This window comes from Microcaecilia unicolor, chromosome 5 (genome assembly GCF_901765095.1).
Source record: "Microcaecilia unicolor chromosome 5, aMicUni1.1, whole genome shotgun sequence".
NCBI classification, from domain to species: domain Eukaryota; kingdom Metazoa; phylum Chordata; class Amphibia; order Gymnophiona; family Siphonopidae; genus Microcaecilia; species Microcaecilia unicolor.
The window spans coordinates 283,615,848-283,631,482 of NC_044035.1; the positions used below are offsets into that span (position 1 = coordinate 283,615,848).

Below are 15,635 nucleotides of genomic sequence, written 5' to 3' on the forward strand. Positions count from 1 at the left end.
CTGTCACTATTTCCGGTATGGCGGGTCTCGGCAGTAAGGAGAAAGCTGGCTGCCGGGAACTGCTGGACGTGCTGTCTACCGCTGACCTGCTGGCGCTCACCGAGACAGTCACAAAACGCATGATCTATGTGACGAGCAGGACAGGTGCGAGATGGCAACCAGGACACCAACCATGATCTCCAGCTCCCGGGAAAGGGACCCCCTTTATATACGTTCCCGGGAGATAATTTACATCCCCTCATTTCCAATACTCTGGTTTCCTTAGCTAGGAGCCGACGCTTCGTATTCTTTGCAGGCCCAGCGAAACGCTGTAGTTTTATTCTGGAAACTTTAGGGGGGGGGGGTGATTTATAATAGCTCTGTGATACCGCAGAGAGCAGAGGCATACTGTGGGAATGAGGCTGATGAAAAGGGGGTTTCCTCATACTTTATTCAGCTTTAGGTCTGGGATACGTTATATATAGTATGAGTTTCCAAAAGTAGTTAAATGTTATTAAAGTTCATGATAGAAGTAAAATTGGAAAACAAATAGTGCTAGACTAGTAATGGTTTCTGTTCCCCTACCAGCAGATGGAGGGAGAAGATTCTAGTGACATCACTGGTATAAGGAGCTGTAAACATTTGGAGTAGGCCTGTAACCTGTTTGCAGTCTGGCTGGTGAAGTCTCCCAGAGATTGGACCACACTTTCCCATGGTGGAAACAGGAGGGGTTTTTCTCCTCTTCGCAGCCCTGAGTAGTGGTCTGTGGACCTTTGTGAAGCTTTCTGCCACAGGTCTGTGGGACCACTGCCAGCTGGAAGTCTCTTTTAAAAAAAAAAAGTTTTTGAATGAAGACTTATTTTTCTCAGTGGGCTCCTCCTGTGTCTTTTACTGCTATTCATTCATTCATTTTTATATCCCACAATTATCCAAAAACAAGTTTTGGATCAATGTGGCTTACAGTTGGGAGAAATTACAGTGTTATTATTCAATTCCAAGCGGTATGGAACATTAGTGGCATGTATGATTAACTACAAACTTTCTTGAATACTTTTTTTTTAAGTTTTTTTCTGAACTGGAGATAGTTATTGATGCTTTATATGGCCTTGGGAATTGAGTTCCACAATTTGGAACCCGGATAGCTAAATCCAACTGTGTAGATGGATTTTAAGGTGATGTTTCTACAGTTGGGTAAGTTGGGTAACAGATAATTGCTGGTTCCTGGATTTGCGTTTCTTGGTGATAATTCAATCAGGTCTAGCATGTAATCGGGAGACATGCCTAACTGTATTTTGAAAATTAGAGTTCTAGTTTTAAAGAATAATCTAGCCTTGATTGAGAGCCAGTGTAAAATTGCATGCAGTGGAATTACTCTATCGTATTTTGACTTTTTGAATATTAGTCTTGCTGCTGTTTTGTGAACAGTCTGCAGTGATTTTAGCATGTTTTCTTTGCAGTCTATGTATGCTGTGTTGCAATAGTCTAGTCTAGTCTAGAATTGTGAAGCTCTTTGATGTTACTGCTAAGACCTGATTTTTGAGATAGGTGTCTATCGAGAATAATTCATAATATTTTTAGTTGTGATTCAATAGGGTATGTTGTTTGGTCGATTATGAGATTTTGTTAGGAAATGGGATTGTGCGAGCTAGACAGTGCCAGTAATTTGGTTTTATCTCTAGTTTACATTTGAAAGTTTTGGCCCAGTTTTCCATGAGGTCTGTATCTTTTTTTTTAATCTTGTCTGGTCCGCTAACTCTGTGATATTGTAATTAAAAGCCACATAAATAGTGACCTCATCTGTGTGTGTATTAAATCCCATGTTTTCCAATTCCTTTCCCAGTGAAGCCATCGTGACATTAAATAGTAAAGGTGGTATTGGGGAACCTGGTGTTGCCCGACGTTCTGGGATCCAAGAGGCTGCCACTGTACCTCTGATTCTCCCTGACACCTTCAAGCATGCTGTAGTCACACCACTTCTCAAAAAACCATCACTAGACCCTACCTGTCCTTCCAACTACTGCCCCATCTCCCTCCTACCCTTCCTCTCCAAGATACTTGAACGCGCCTTGATTTTCTCTCCTCTCATGCCATCCTCGATCCGCTTCAATCCAGTTTTCGCCCTCTACACTCGACAGAAACGGCACTCACTAAAGTCTGTAATGATCTGTTCCTTGCCAAATCCAAAGGTCACTACTCCATCCTCATCCTCCTCGACCTATCTGCCGCTTTTGACACTGTCAATCATAATTTACTTCTTGCTACACTATCCTCATTTGGGTTCCAGGGCTCTGTCCTCTCCTGGTTCTCCTCCTATCTCTCCCACCATACCTTCAGAGTACATTCTCATGGATCTTCTTCCACACCCATCCCGCTCTCTGTTGGAGTTCTTCAGGGATCTGTCCTTGGACCCCTTCTTTTTTCAATCTACACCTCTTCCCTGGGCTCGCTGATCTCATCTCATGGTTTCCAGTATCATCTTTATGCCGACGATTCCCAGCTTTATCTCTCCACACCAGACATCACTGCGGAAACCCAGGCCAAAGTATCGGCATGCTTATCCGACATTGCCGCCTGGATGTCCAACCGCCACCTTAAACTGAACATGGCCAAGACCGAGCTCATTGTCTTTCCACCCAAACCCACCTCTCCGCTCCCTCCACTCTCTATTGCAGTCAACAACACCCTCATCCTCCCCGTCTCATCTGCCCACAACCTCGGAGTCATCTTCGACTCCTCCCTCTCCTTCTCTGCCCATATCCAGCAGACAGCCAAGACCTGTCGCTTCTTTCTCTATAACATCAGCAAAATTCGCCCCTTTCTTTCTGAGCACACCACCCGAACTCTCATCCACGTTCTTATCACCTCTCACCTTGACTACTGCAGCCTACTCCTCACTGGCCTCCCACTTAACCATCTATCCCCCCTTCAATCCGTTCAGAACTCTGCTGCGCGTCTTATCTTCCGCCTAGATCGATATACTCATATCACCCCTCTCCTCAAGTCACTTCACTGGCTTCCATTCAGGTACCGCATTCAGTTCAAGCTTCTCCTACTAACCTACAAATGCACTCAATCTGCAGCCCCTCACTACCTCTCTACCCTCATCTCCCCTTACACTCCTACCCGTAACCTCCGCTCACAGGACAAATCCCTTCTCTCAGTACCCTTCTCCACCACCGCCAACTCCAGGCTCCGCCCTTTCTGCCTCGCCTCACCCTATGCTTGGAATAAACTCCCTGAGCCCATATGCCAAGCCCCCTCCCTGTCCATCTTGAAATCCTTGCTCAAAGCCCACCTCTTCAATGTCGCCTTCGGCACCTAACCATTGTACCTCTATCCAGGAAATCTAGACTGCCCCAATTTGATTGACTGCACTTTTGTCCTTTAGATTGTAAGCTCCTTGAGCAGGGACTGTCCTTCTTTGTTAATTTGTTCAGCGCTGCGTAACCCTGGTAGTGCTTTAGAAATGTTAAATAGTAGTAGTAGTAGTAGTATGTTGTCTAGCAGGGTCATTAGTGTTGTGTGGTCTACTACATCAAAAGCACTCGACATATGAAATTTTAGTGGAAGAATTTTCTGACCTTGGCATATCAGTCTTCTGAATTTTGTTGTCCGCGTAGTTATGACTGTCTCTGTGCTGTATAGTGGTCTAAAACCTGATGGGAGTTGTGGAGGATTGAGAAGTGCATCAAATATTCCATTGATTGTTGTGCTACTGGACCCTCCATCGTTTTGGTCAGTAATGCTATGCTTCACTTACTCGACAAAATACAGAAGAACAGAAGTCTTCCGTGTAGGAAAACTAAAGCAAACAAATACAGTGGAGGTGGCACAGGATGATGTAGAAGTGCCGTTTGTTTAGCAGCAACTCTGTTTTGGCGCTCCTGTTACTGACACATTAAGATAAGGTTAACTTTGGCTGCTATATCTTCAGAGCGCTGAGTAACCATAAATTTACAGTTCACAGGGACTCCTTTGTGGCCGAAACACGATTCGTGTCAAGTCTATTTTACTTTAAAGCTTCTGATATGAACTCTTTGAGGTTATTTGATGTTTTGTTCTGCATCAACCTGCGTGTTGCCTCCGCTGTGTTTGTTTGCTTTATGTTTCACTTGCTGTCATTTTGTTAAGTCTTGAAGTTTTTTGAGTGCTGGTGTTCAGATCAAAATTTGTTCCTTTGTCAGGCGGATATTTCCTCCATCCTGTCCTCCTCCATTGCTGTTAAGCCAGTCCAGGATCCACCTTGGAAGATTCCAAGGGTTTAGGAATCCTTGGGCCACTTGCTTAACACTCAGTCTTGAGTTTATTCATGTTCTGCAGAGGTTTCCTATGGAGGAAATAGTTGTTTGTTTGTTTTTTTTGTAGTGGCAATTCTGTTTGTTTTACTATTATGTTAGCTTTGGCATTAATGTACTGGTGATGCTACTGGAATCTAACTTCTCTGCCTCCATTTGCTGGTTGGGGAACAACTTAATGGTCCGGACCAGTCTAGCAGGAAAGCAACTTTATTTATTTTATTTTTATTTCTAGAATTTTCTATACCGCTCTGTCTAAAATTTTGAGTCGGACAACACATTTGGGAGCTCATCTGAGGGTCTTAAGCACTTGCAGCTTAGGGTACTAAATGATTGCAAGGGAAGAGGAGAATGGAGCCACATTAGTGGTCACATTTCAAGGTACAGGTAAAGCACAGGGCTCCCTTTTGTCTCCAGCAGAAAACCTGTGATTTCTCTTTGAGAGTTTTCATATTTGCTTTTGTTCTTATTGCTGTGTGGAGGAGCATGTTAGGTTGCTAGCTAGTAGCCTTTGTCCAAGTCAGTACATAATATCAAAATGGAATGATAAACATATTGTAAAAGCTTCTGATGTCATGTTTATTGGCTGGAGGTTTTTATGAAAAATCTTTCAGTAATAAGAGAGGGGAAAGATTGTTTTGTTTTGTGATGAGGTAGGGGTTTTTTTTTGTTGTTGTTACATTTCATTGCTCATCATGTAATGTGTGATGAGCAGTTCTGCTTGAAGTGAAAAGGTGCAGTGTGTGTTCAGAGTAAAGAAGACTGCTTTCTGTAAGGGAGAGGAAGGAGTATATGGTATGGATGAGCAGACTGGCTAGGCCATATGCCAGCTTATTTTCGAAAGAGAAGGGCGGCCATCTTCCGACACAAATCGGGAGATGGCCGCCTATCTCTCAAGGCCGGCGAAATCGGCATAATCGAAAGCCGATTTTGGCCGGCCTCAACTGCAGTCCGTCACAGAACCGGCAAAAGTTCCCGGGGGCATGTTGGCAGGGTAGCGAAGGCGGGATGGGGGCGTGGTTAGCAGATGGCCGGCTTCGGCCGATAATGGAAAAAAGATGGGTGGCCTTGGCGAGAATTTGGTCCGCTTTATTTGGTCCCTTTTTTTTTTTTTTTTTAGGTCCAAGTCCCCAAAAAGTGCCCGAACTGCCCCGATGACCACCGGAGGGAATCGGGGATAACCTCCCCTGACTCCCCCAGTGGTCACTAACCCCCTCCCACCAAAAAAAAAAAAAAAATCAACTTTAAAAACCTTTTTTTGCCAGCCTCTATGCCAGCCTCAAATGTCATACTCTGGTCCATCGCAGCAGTATGCAGGTCCCTGGAGCAGTTTTAGTGGGTGCAGTGGACTTCAGGCAGGCGAACCCAGGCCCATCCCCCCTACCTGTTACACTTGTGGTGGAAAATGGGAGCCCTTCAAAACCCACGCGAAACCCACTGTACCCACATGTAGGTGCCCCCTTCACCCCTTAGGGCTATGGTAGTGGTGGATGGTTGTGGGGGTTTTGGGGGGCTCAGCACCCAAGGTAAGGGAGCTATGTACCTGGGAGCAATTTGTGAAGTCCACTGCAGTGCCCCCCCCCCCCCGGGTGCCCTTTTGAGATTTGGCCGGCCCCAAACGTATTATCGAAACGAAAGATGGCCGCCTATCTTGTTTGATAGTACGGTTTGCCCAGCCCTTTCGTGGCGCCGTCCTCTGAGATGGCCGCCCTTAGACATGGCCGGCCCCATTCGAAAATGCCCCTCATGGTCTTTAACTCCCCTTATTTTCTCGGTTTCCATGAAAAAAACAGACATTGAAAGAACCATCAAAAGCTTATAAGGAAGTGGATGTTTCACTCCTAGTAAGGGAGGTCGCAATAATTTATATAAAAACAATAATTAAACTTTCATTTAAATAACATATTAACATAGTAGATGATGGTCCATCCAATCTGCCGAACAGATAAACTCATTACATATGGTATGTAATACTTCATATGCATACCTGGTCTTGATTTGTCATTTTCAGGGCACAGACCGTAAAAGTTTGCCCAGTACTAGCTTTGCTTCCCATGTTGCAAGAACATTAAATGTTGCAAGAAATGATTTATCTTGGGGGAAAGAGCTCTAGAGCACTCGCTAATATTTATAATTTTTAATATATATATATTTATTTTAAATTCTCCACCAGTTGCCGATTAAAGCAACAAGATCTACACTTACACTGAATGAAAGGAATTAAATATATTTATTGGATTGCCTTAACCTGCATTACCAGGTTTAAGAAAGAGCAGACCATATATATATTTAGCTTCAAAAGGGTTTATTAAGTTGCAATATGATTAATGCAATCGTATAAATAAGGTTACAAGCGAGAGATAGTTCTTTTAAGAGATCTTTCTAGATAATCTGTGCTTAAAGTCAGGTAGCAGGTCTAGATCAAAAGTTATGTTACTTACAAGTCCTGGTTACAAAGTATGAGCAGCTTGAGGTAAGCACATGGTTAGGAGAGGTCCTCATAGCAGGCAGGTGAGCTGCAGGTCAGGTCCCAAGAAGCTGGCAGGTCCCAAGAGGGTGAGCTGGGCTGTTTCCAGGCTTTTTATAATGTTCCCTGAGTCCTGGATATTGTAGTTTGCAGGGGATCTTGGGTATTGTAGTTTGCAGGGAAGCATGGTCACATGTTTCCTGGATATCTGCTGGCAAATGGCTTTTCTGTAGCTTGAGGGCTTTTGCACAGGTTTCAGTCTGCTGTGATAGGTGGAGTTTCTTTTGTCAAATAGATGGGCTTTTTCAGTTTGAGTCATAGGAGTCTCTCTGCTTCAGTTTTTTGTTCTCTAGAGATGTCTTGGTGATCCTCCCAGCCAGCTTTTGTCTCTGTTAATTGTTTGTAATTGACTAGCCCTGCTATCAAAGCCAGTTTCTGCTGCAGTTTCAAATATATTTTTAAAGCTGTATTTTTGTATCTGATTCAGCATAATCAATATTATGCTACACATTTCAATAATTCTGCTGCATATTTAATTCTGACAATTGAACTGACATCTTGTTACACCCAATTATTGGTGTTGCTTCCTAATCCCCGCTAAGCTTCTTTGAATCCATTCCTTCTAAACAGGATTCTGACAAATGTCAGAGTACCAAAGGTGTGCTGTGTACCAGAGCTATAGCATATTCCAAAACTTTAGCTGATTTGACAGTGCGAGTCAATTTACTGTAGCTAACACTTTTTTGCTCTAATTCCAGAAGCCATTCATGCCATAGTAACCTACAGTGGAAGTGCAAAAGAGCTTTTAAAGCGGAGGAAGGTTCAGAGGGATATCATTTTTACATACCTTGGAAAGAAGGGCATTGTGGCACTCCCATCATCGGACAAGAACCAGCTCATTGACCAGGCTTTAGAGTATTGGAAGGAACCAGTAACAGAGGAGCAACAACAAAAGGCAAGTTATCCACTATCCCTGATAGTAGCTACCAGAATTTCAACAAAAAAATGGTTGAAGGGATGTGGAATGTTAATGGCCCAGCATAAGAGTAATCAACAATGTTGACCCGATGAGCTGAGAACACATGAGTTCTATCTACTGTTCTGCAATATCTTTTGATTGGTCTTACGTTATTCCAATAATATGTGTCAAAACCTGTGAAGATTCTAGTTTTCTGCATGAGCAGTATACCTATTAGAGCTCTGTATATGGTTTGTGCTGCTGTTTGGTATCAAGGCAAAAGTTTTTCGGGTTAGTGGGCTGGTATTGATACGCGGTATGTTGATCCCATCAGTGCAGTATTATAAAGCTGGTGAACAGGATCAGTGCTGGAAAACTTTGATAACGTGCCTTCCAGTCACATTTTTAATCAGACACAGAGATCCTTTTTAGTAATAATAGTAAGTCACGTGATAATTACTGGACTCAATAAAGTGGACTTTTATACATCGTGTAAGACCTTCTTTTCTGTGTCATAGTCGCTGTGTTCCTTGTAATTAATTACTGCATATGTAGTAACTAATAGGAAATGGTTGTGGTAACTCTTGCCATGCTAGCATGACAGCATACGCTAACTGTATATCCTGGAATGAGCAAGCAAATGGGTGTGGACTTCACCTTGCGGTTACTGCTTGATAACTTATCATGTCTTTCACCATTGAAGATAGTGCTGATGCATGTATTACCTTACGTGCATCTGTACTGTCATTGTACCATGTGGTAGCTGGGAAGCACACTTCCAGTCATTACCACACAGGCATTGCACTTCATGGTAATTTAGGCACATACACTTTAGTAAAAGAGTCCCACAGTGTGGTAAGTCAGCAGGTTATGTTATTTGATAGGTACCTGTCTGCTTTTGGGGTTTTATTTTTTCCAAGTTTGGATCCAAGAATCATTGAAAATCAGATACAGTGAAATTTCTTCTCTTTCCAAATTAAAGGGCCCTTTTACCAAACAGTAGTAAAAGATGGCCTTTGGTGTCATTGGCGCGTGCGGAGGCCACGCTGGTAAAAAGGCCTTTTTTTTTTTTTTAAAAGGGCCAGTAAATGGCCGTGCAGTAATTTAAGAAATTGCCACATGGCTATTTACTGCCGAAGCTTTTACCCAGCAACAGTTGGGCAGTGTGTGGCGCTGCCTCATTATCGCCAGGCATGTCCCACTGTGCTAGAAGATAAAAAGGTATTCTCTGAGCACAAGCAGGCTTATCTTTTCTCACAAGTGAGTGACACTGACCCACGTCGCCTGTCCAGGACTTACGATTAGCATTAGTAGAGCTTTGTGGAGTGACCCCTCGGCTCGCAGGCCTGCACAGGCTCAACTCCAGTGTGCTTGTTCATGTTAACAGCATGTGCCAAAAGGCCCCTGCCACTCCCCAGACAAAGCAAGGGATGAGCTTTTAACTGGCTCCAACAGATAATAGCCGCAGTAAAAGTGTCTGTCTCAGATGACTTGCCAGTTGGGGGGAGGCTGAAGTTTTTCCAAGAAAGGTGGCTCCTTATAGCCTCTGACTGGTAGGTTCTTCAAATAGTCCCTCTCAGATACTCAGTTGGTTTCTAAAACCTCCAAATTGCTCAACGAAAGTTTATTCATTCAGCTCTCAGCACAGGCAGGTACTTGCAGAGGAACTCTCAGCCCTTCTGAAGGCCCATGCGGTCGAGCCCATTCCACCAGGGGAGGAAGGGCAGGGATTCTATTCCAGGTACTTTCTTGTGCAAAAGAAAACAGGTGTGGGGGGGGGGGGGGGGGGGTGCGTCCCATCCAAGACCTAATGGCCCTGAACAGATTCCTAGTCCGAGAAAAGTTCAGGATGTTTTCCCTGGGCACCCTTTTCCCAATGATTCAGAAAAACGATTGGCTATGCCTGGATTCATATACCCACATCCTGATACTTCCACCTACCGGAAGTATCTTTGATTTTGGCTGGGAACACATCACTTTCACTATCACATGATTCCTTTTGGCCTTGCGTCAGCTCCTAGGGTTTTCACCAAATGTCTAGCGGTAGTTGCAGCATCGCTATGCAGACTGGGAGTCCATTTGTTCCTGTATCTCGATGATTGATTGATAAAGAGCACCTTTTCGGATGGTGCTCAGGAGTTCATGCAGATGACTATTTGGGTGCTCGAGCTACTAGGGCTTGTTTTAAACTACCCCAAGTCACATCTTTGCCCTGTCCAATGATTGGAGTTCGTAGGAGCCCTGCTTCATAACTGAGAAGGTTCGAGCTTACCTTCTGGAGATGAGAGCGGACACTTGTCACACTCGCTTCCGTGCCTTTCGGCAGGGCTCAGCTCGGCAGATGTTGAGATTGTTGGGCCACATAGCTTCCACAGTGTACATTACACCCATGACACTTCTTCACATGAGATCAGCTTAGTGGACCCTTGTTTCTCAGTGGTGTCAAGCCATAAGGAGCCCGGAAGATGTCCTCTAAGTGTCCCCAGAGCTTGCACGCTCCCTTCACTGGTGGACCATTCGATCCAATTTGACTCTAGGAACCCATTCCAAATTCCTCAGCCACAAAAGGTGCTGACGAAAGGTGCATCTCTCCTGGGATGGGGGACTCATGTAGATGGGCTTCACACCCAAGGTGTTTGGTCCACCCAGGAAACAAATCTTCCGATCTCCTGGAGCTCCGGGAGATCTGGAATGCTCTAAAGGCTTTCAGAGATTGGCTGTCTCATCAAATTGTACTGATCCAAACAGACAATCAGGTTGCAATGTATTACACCAACAAGCAGGGCACCGGATCACACCCTCTGTGTCGTGAGGCTGTCCGGATGTGGCATTGGACTCACCACCATGGTATGTTCCTTCCGGCCACATCTGGCAGGCAAAAACAATACCCTGGCCAACAGACTGAGCAGGATAATGCAACTACACTAGTGGTCTCTCAATATGGGCATAGTCCGCAAGATCTGCCATGCCTGAGGGTAAACCTTTTGCCACTCATATCAATCACAAGGTCCCTCAGTTCTATTCCAGGCTTCAGTCCCACGATAGACTAGCATCAGGTGCCTTCCTCCTCAATTGGGGGACAGGTCTTCTGTGTGTGTATCCTCCCAAACCTCTAGTAGGGAAAACTTTGTTGAAACTCAAGGAAGACCGCGGAACCATGATTCTGATAGCACCCTACTGTCCGCGGCAGATATGTTTCCCTCTACTTCTGGAGTAATCCTCAGAAGAACCGTGGAGATTGGAGTGTTTTCCGACTCTCGTCACACAGATCGAGGGGACTCTTCTACGTCCCAGTCTCTGGCTCTGTTTGGATGTTGAGAGCCTAGAATTTGCTTCTTTGGTGTTTCCTAGGTCTTGCTGGCTTCCAGGAAAAACTCCACTAAGAGGTGCTATTCTTTCAAATGGAGGAGGTTTGCCGTCTGGTATGAGAACAAGGTCCTAGATCCTCTTGCTCTACACAGACCCTGCTTCTACACCTATCTGAGTCTGGTCTCAAGACCAACTCCATAAAGGTTCACCTTAGTACAATTAGTGCTTATCAGCGTGTAGAAGGTACGCCCATCTGTGGACAGCCTCTAGCTGTTCACTTCACGAGAGGTTTGCTTTTGTCAAAGCCCCCTGTCACACCTCCACCCGTGTCATGGGATCTCAACGTCATTCTCACGCAGCCGATGAAAGCTCCTTTTGAGCCACTGAATTCTTGCCATCTGAAGTATTTGACTTCAAGGTTCATATTCTTGATGGCTGTTACTTCAGCTCATAGAGTCAGTGAGCTTCAGGCCTTAGTGGTGGATTCACCTTATATTAAGTTTCATCACAACAGAGTAGTCCTCACACACCCTAAGTTCCTGCTGAAAATGGAGTTCCATCTGAACCTGTCGATTGTCTTGCCAACATTCTTTCCCTGACCACATGCCCATCCTGGCGAAAGCAGCTTGCACACCTTGGATTGCAAAAGAGCATTGGCCTACTACATGGAGCGGACCAGGCCCTACAGACAGTCCACCCAACTTTTTATTTCTTTTGATCCCAACAGGATGGGGGTCTCCATCAGGGAAACGCATCATTTCTAATTGGCTGGCAGATTGCATTTCATTCACTTATGCCCAGGTTGAACTGGCCCTAGAGGGTCATGTCACAGCTCACAGTGTCAGTCATGGCTGCATCGGTAGCTCACTTGAGGTCAGCTTTCACTGAATAAATTCGCAAGGCCGAAAAGTGGTGTTCAGTCCACACATTCACATCACACTACTGCCTTGAGCAGGATACCCAACGTGACAGTTCGGGCAGACAGTGTTACAGAATCTGTTTGGGGTCTGAAATCCAACCCTTCTAGGCCTGTTTTATTCTTTTCCAGGCTGCACTCTCATTCAAATTGTATATAGTTTTAGGTTAATCCGTGTTATGTCCTCGCCATTGTGAGGCCCAATTGATCAATGTTTGTTGTTTTTGGTGAACCTGGATACTAGGGATTCTCCACTTGTGCGAATAGATAAGCCTGCTCGTCCTTGGAGAAAGCGAAGATACTTACGTAGCAGGTATTTTCCGAGAACAGTAGGCTTTATATTCTTACAATCCCTCCCACCTCCCCTTGGAGTTGGCTCCTTTCTTATTTGTACTTTTTTTTTTTTTTTTTTTTTTGCTGTAGTATAAAACTGAGGAGACCTCGTTCTCGCGGTGGGTAGGAAGGCACTAGCTCATGCGTGGTGGAGAATCTCTTCCTCTACAAAGCTCTTCTTATGCTAAATGCTTATCATTAGTCCTGGACTGGGCGACGCGGGTTGGCATTGCCCACTTGTGAGAATATAAAGGTTGCTGTCCTCAGAGAATATCTGTGATAGGTAAGTATCTTCGCTTCTTGTAGCACCAGAAATGGCGCATGAGAAACCTGGAACTGCCGCTGGGCTCCTGGGTGTGTGTGTGTGTCAAGATGGGTACTGAATGAACAAACCTATAGCTTGAACTTAGAGTAGCAGTTATAGCATCAAGCACTTTTTAAAACCTCAGTTTAAATGTGTAACTATAAAAAAAATTCTTGATTATAGTTTTATATTTTCTTATAACATTTTGAATGTCGATCCTTATTATATTGTTAATGCTTGTAAGAAAAAGGTAATGTATTTAGCTTTAAAGGCATTTTTTTTAATGATATTAGATTTAATGTTAATTTAAAAAATATTCAGGGTTAAAAGTTGAATTTAACCTTAAATCAGATGACCTTGATTGTTGCTGATTCTTATATAATTCAGTGAGTTGAAATTTGGAATAGAACTGATAATTACATTTGTTGAATTCTATGATGCAAAATAAACTTCCTGTTCTCACTGTATGGGAAGAATCATTGGTATTTTTCATGATTTTGCAGCCCACTGAAGCTGACACTGGAGCCTTGGATTATCAGGTGCTGGGGGAGCAGTTCTGCCAGTGGTTCTTTAATCTCCTGAATGCTCAGAATCCTTCACTGGGGCAGGAGCAAGGTGAATGGGGCCCTCATCATTTCTGGGAAAATGCTGTTCTCAAATTTTCTTACAAAACATCTGAGCAGGACACAGAAGAGTACCAAGGAGCACAGATGGCAAGCCTTCGGTTACTAGCGCTAGTACGAGAGGAATGTCTCTTTATGAACCCCAACCTGGATGCCAGTGGGCTAAGGGCTGTAAATTCTCCCCATGGATTGGTTGTGGTGGCAGTAGCTGGAACAGTGCACAGAAACAATCTTTGCTTGGGTATTTTTGAGCAAGTATTTGGACTCATTCGCTGCCCCCTTGCAGAAAACAATTGGAAAATCAAATATGTTAACCTTAAAATTGTTGGACAGCATGCCTTTGGGGGTGGGGTACCAGTACCTAAACCTTGTATAGGATATCAGACAAGTGAACTGCGTAATTTTTATAGTTAGAATGCACATGTACACCTTGAGTGGCATCAGTTGAAGAAATTGTTTACATGTGCCTCATGTCCAAGGAAGCTGGTTTGTGGTCCACTGCTGAGGACTGTTTTGATGGTGGTTTGGTTTAGAAGCAGAAGGGTTGGACCTAAGAGATGGAAGGAAGGGATTGCCTTCAGAGCTCTTGTTACAATGGACGTAAATGGGATCAGTGCTAGAAGATCAGGCTTTTAGGTGTCTAGACATTTAGAATTCTTTTAAGTTATGATTAGTGAAGGATAAGATTGCCCTGTTTGTGGTGGATCTTTTTGTTTTTTTCCTGATGTATTGATAGACTTTCCATAGTATGGCCCTGTCGGTGACTGTCCAATACTGTGTCCTGTACATGAAAACAAGTCATGACTATTGACATCTGCCTGAATAAGAAAGAGGTGCCCGCCAGCCTTCACATGCCACAGTTCATGTTGCATTTTCTTTGTGTTCCTTGTACTTCTAGGAGTACAAATTTATTCAGATGTTTCTGTAAAGAAAGACTCATAATTGTACTACTGAGAAAATATATGATATTTTAGCCAGATTGGTTCAGATTTATTATTTATTTAAAAAATTCTAGTCCACCTACTGCTACAAATACTGTTCTTTTATTTTGGTTGTGCCTGTGGTGTTAGGGGAAGACCTGACTAAAACCTAAATCTCCCTGAAATCACTTTGGGAGAATTTTGTCCTATATTTACCACAAGTCACAGTACATTTTTACCTAAAAAAAAACTGTGTGTGTGTGGGGGGGTCCTTTTACTAATCTTACTGCAGCTTAAAAGGGCTTACTGCGGGACACACTTAGGGGTCTTATGGTAAGTTCAGGGTTAGTGTGCGTACCCTAGACAGTAAAACATTTTTGTCTGGGGAAGGAGAGTGGATGTTTCTGTGGTGATCAGCGCAGCTACATTACTGTGTGCTAACTAATTAGCACGTGAGCCCTTATCTACAACATAGGTGGCGGTAAAAGCTCATTCACTAATCTTTTGTAATGGCCACGTGCTAATGTCCAGCGATTCTCCTCGTCCCTGTCCTCCCATCCAGTAGCTGCATATGAAAAACTGGCAGTGTGCTTGCATTATGTACTACAGCAGCTCTGATTGAAGATACGTATCACAGCAGGCCTGTGATAAAGATCATATAGAAAAAAAGGCTATAGCTGAAATTTTTCTAAAACAAATCATGTCTTGCAAGTTCGAAATGAAGAGAGAAATGTACAGCAGCTGGTCAGATGAGAGGGGAGTGATGTTCATATAGGTCTCAAAACGCATACACACAGCCTAACATCGCTAGTATTACTGAAAGTGAAAGATGATGTTTGCGGTGCTGCTCCCCTCCCCTCGATGTTCCGCGATTCTGTCCTCCCCTCCTTCACCAGTGATTTCTACCTGAAAGTTCTCTGGCTGGCTGGCTTCCTTAACATTCCGTTCATAACATCTCCTGACGTCAGCCAGCCTCCGGCGTTCCCTTCCCTCTCACTGTTCCACCCTCCTCTGATGTCATTACATTTTGACGCGAGGGCGGGACAGTGAGAGTGAATGGAACGCTGGAGGCTAGCTGACGTCAGGAGGTGTTACAAACCCAGCCAGCCAGCCATGGAACTTTGGAGGTACAAATTAGTATATAGGATTTTTTTTATTTGAAGCTCCCGCTCAGCCGTCTTCGACATAATTCTCTGCCAACATTCAAATGGCGGGACTATCTCATGCACCCAAAACCTCAATATGATTTTCTTAACTAGCAGGATCGCTACTTTTATGAACGTATTCTTGTAACCCGGGATTTTCTGTTTACTGAGGGACCCTTTTACTAAATGGTTGGCACATGGCAACAGGCTTGCCGTGCGCCAATACAGAACTACTGCAGGAACCTGGTGGTAGTTCCCACCTGCAGTGCGTGCCATTTCCAGCGCTACAAAATATTTTTAATTTTTTTTAACGCTGGTGCTTACTGGCAGTAATCAGGCAGCGAAATGGCCTGTGACAAGTAGTTCACTTACCGCATTGGCCATTT

General features: G+C 44.1%; 1 protein-coding gene across 1 annotated transcript; it reads left to right on the forward strand.

Moving 5' to 3' along the window:
• The first annotated feature begins 17 nt into the window (after positions 1–17).
• Positions 18–14,331, forward strand: C5H3orf38 (chromosome 5 C3orf38 homolog). Its single transcript, XM_030205124.1, has 3 exons — positions 18–144; positions 7,500–7,696; positions 13,065–14,331. The coding sequence occupies exons 1-3, from the start codon at positions 18–20 to the stop codon at positions 13,596–13,598; spliced, it is 858 nt and encodes a 285-aa protein (XP_030060984.1). The 3' UTR covers positions 13,599–14,331.
• The last annotated feature ends 1,304 nt before the right edge of the window (positions 14,332–15,635 follow it).

Coding starts and splice junctions, on each gene's coding strand:
- C5H3orf38 (XM_030205124.1), top strand. CDS start 18: ATGGCGGGTCTCGGCAGTAAGGAGAAAGCTGGCTGCCGGGAACTGCTG. Junction 145..7,499: donor CTATGTGACGAGCAGGACAG/GTGCGAGATGGC, acceptor CTCTAATTCCAG/AAGCCATTCATGCCATAGTA. Junction 7,697..13,064: donor CAGAGGAGCAACAACAAAAG/GCAAGTTATCCA, acceptor ATGATTTTGCAG/CCCACTGAAGCTGACACTGG.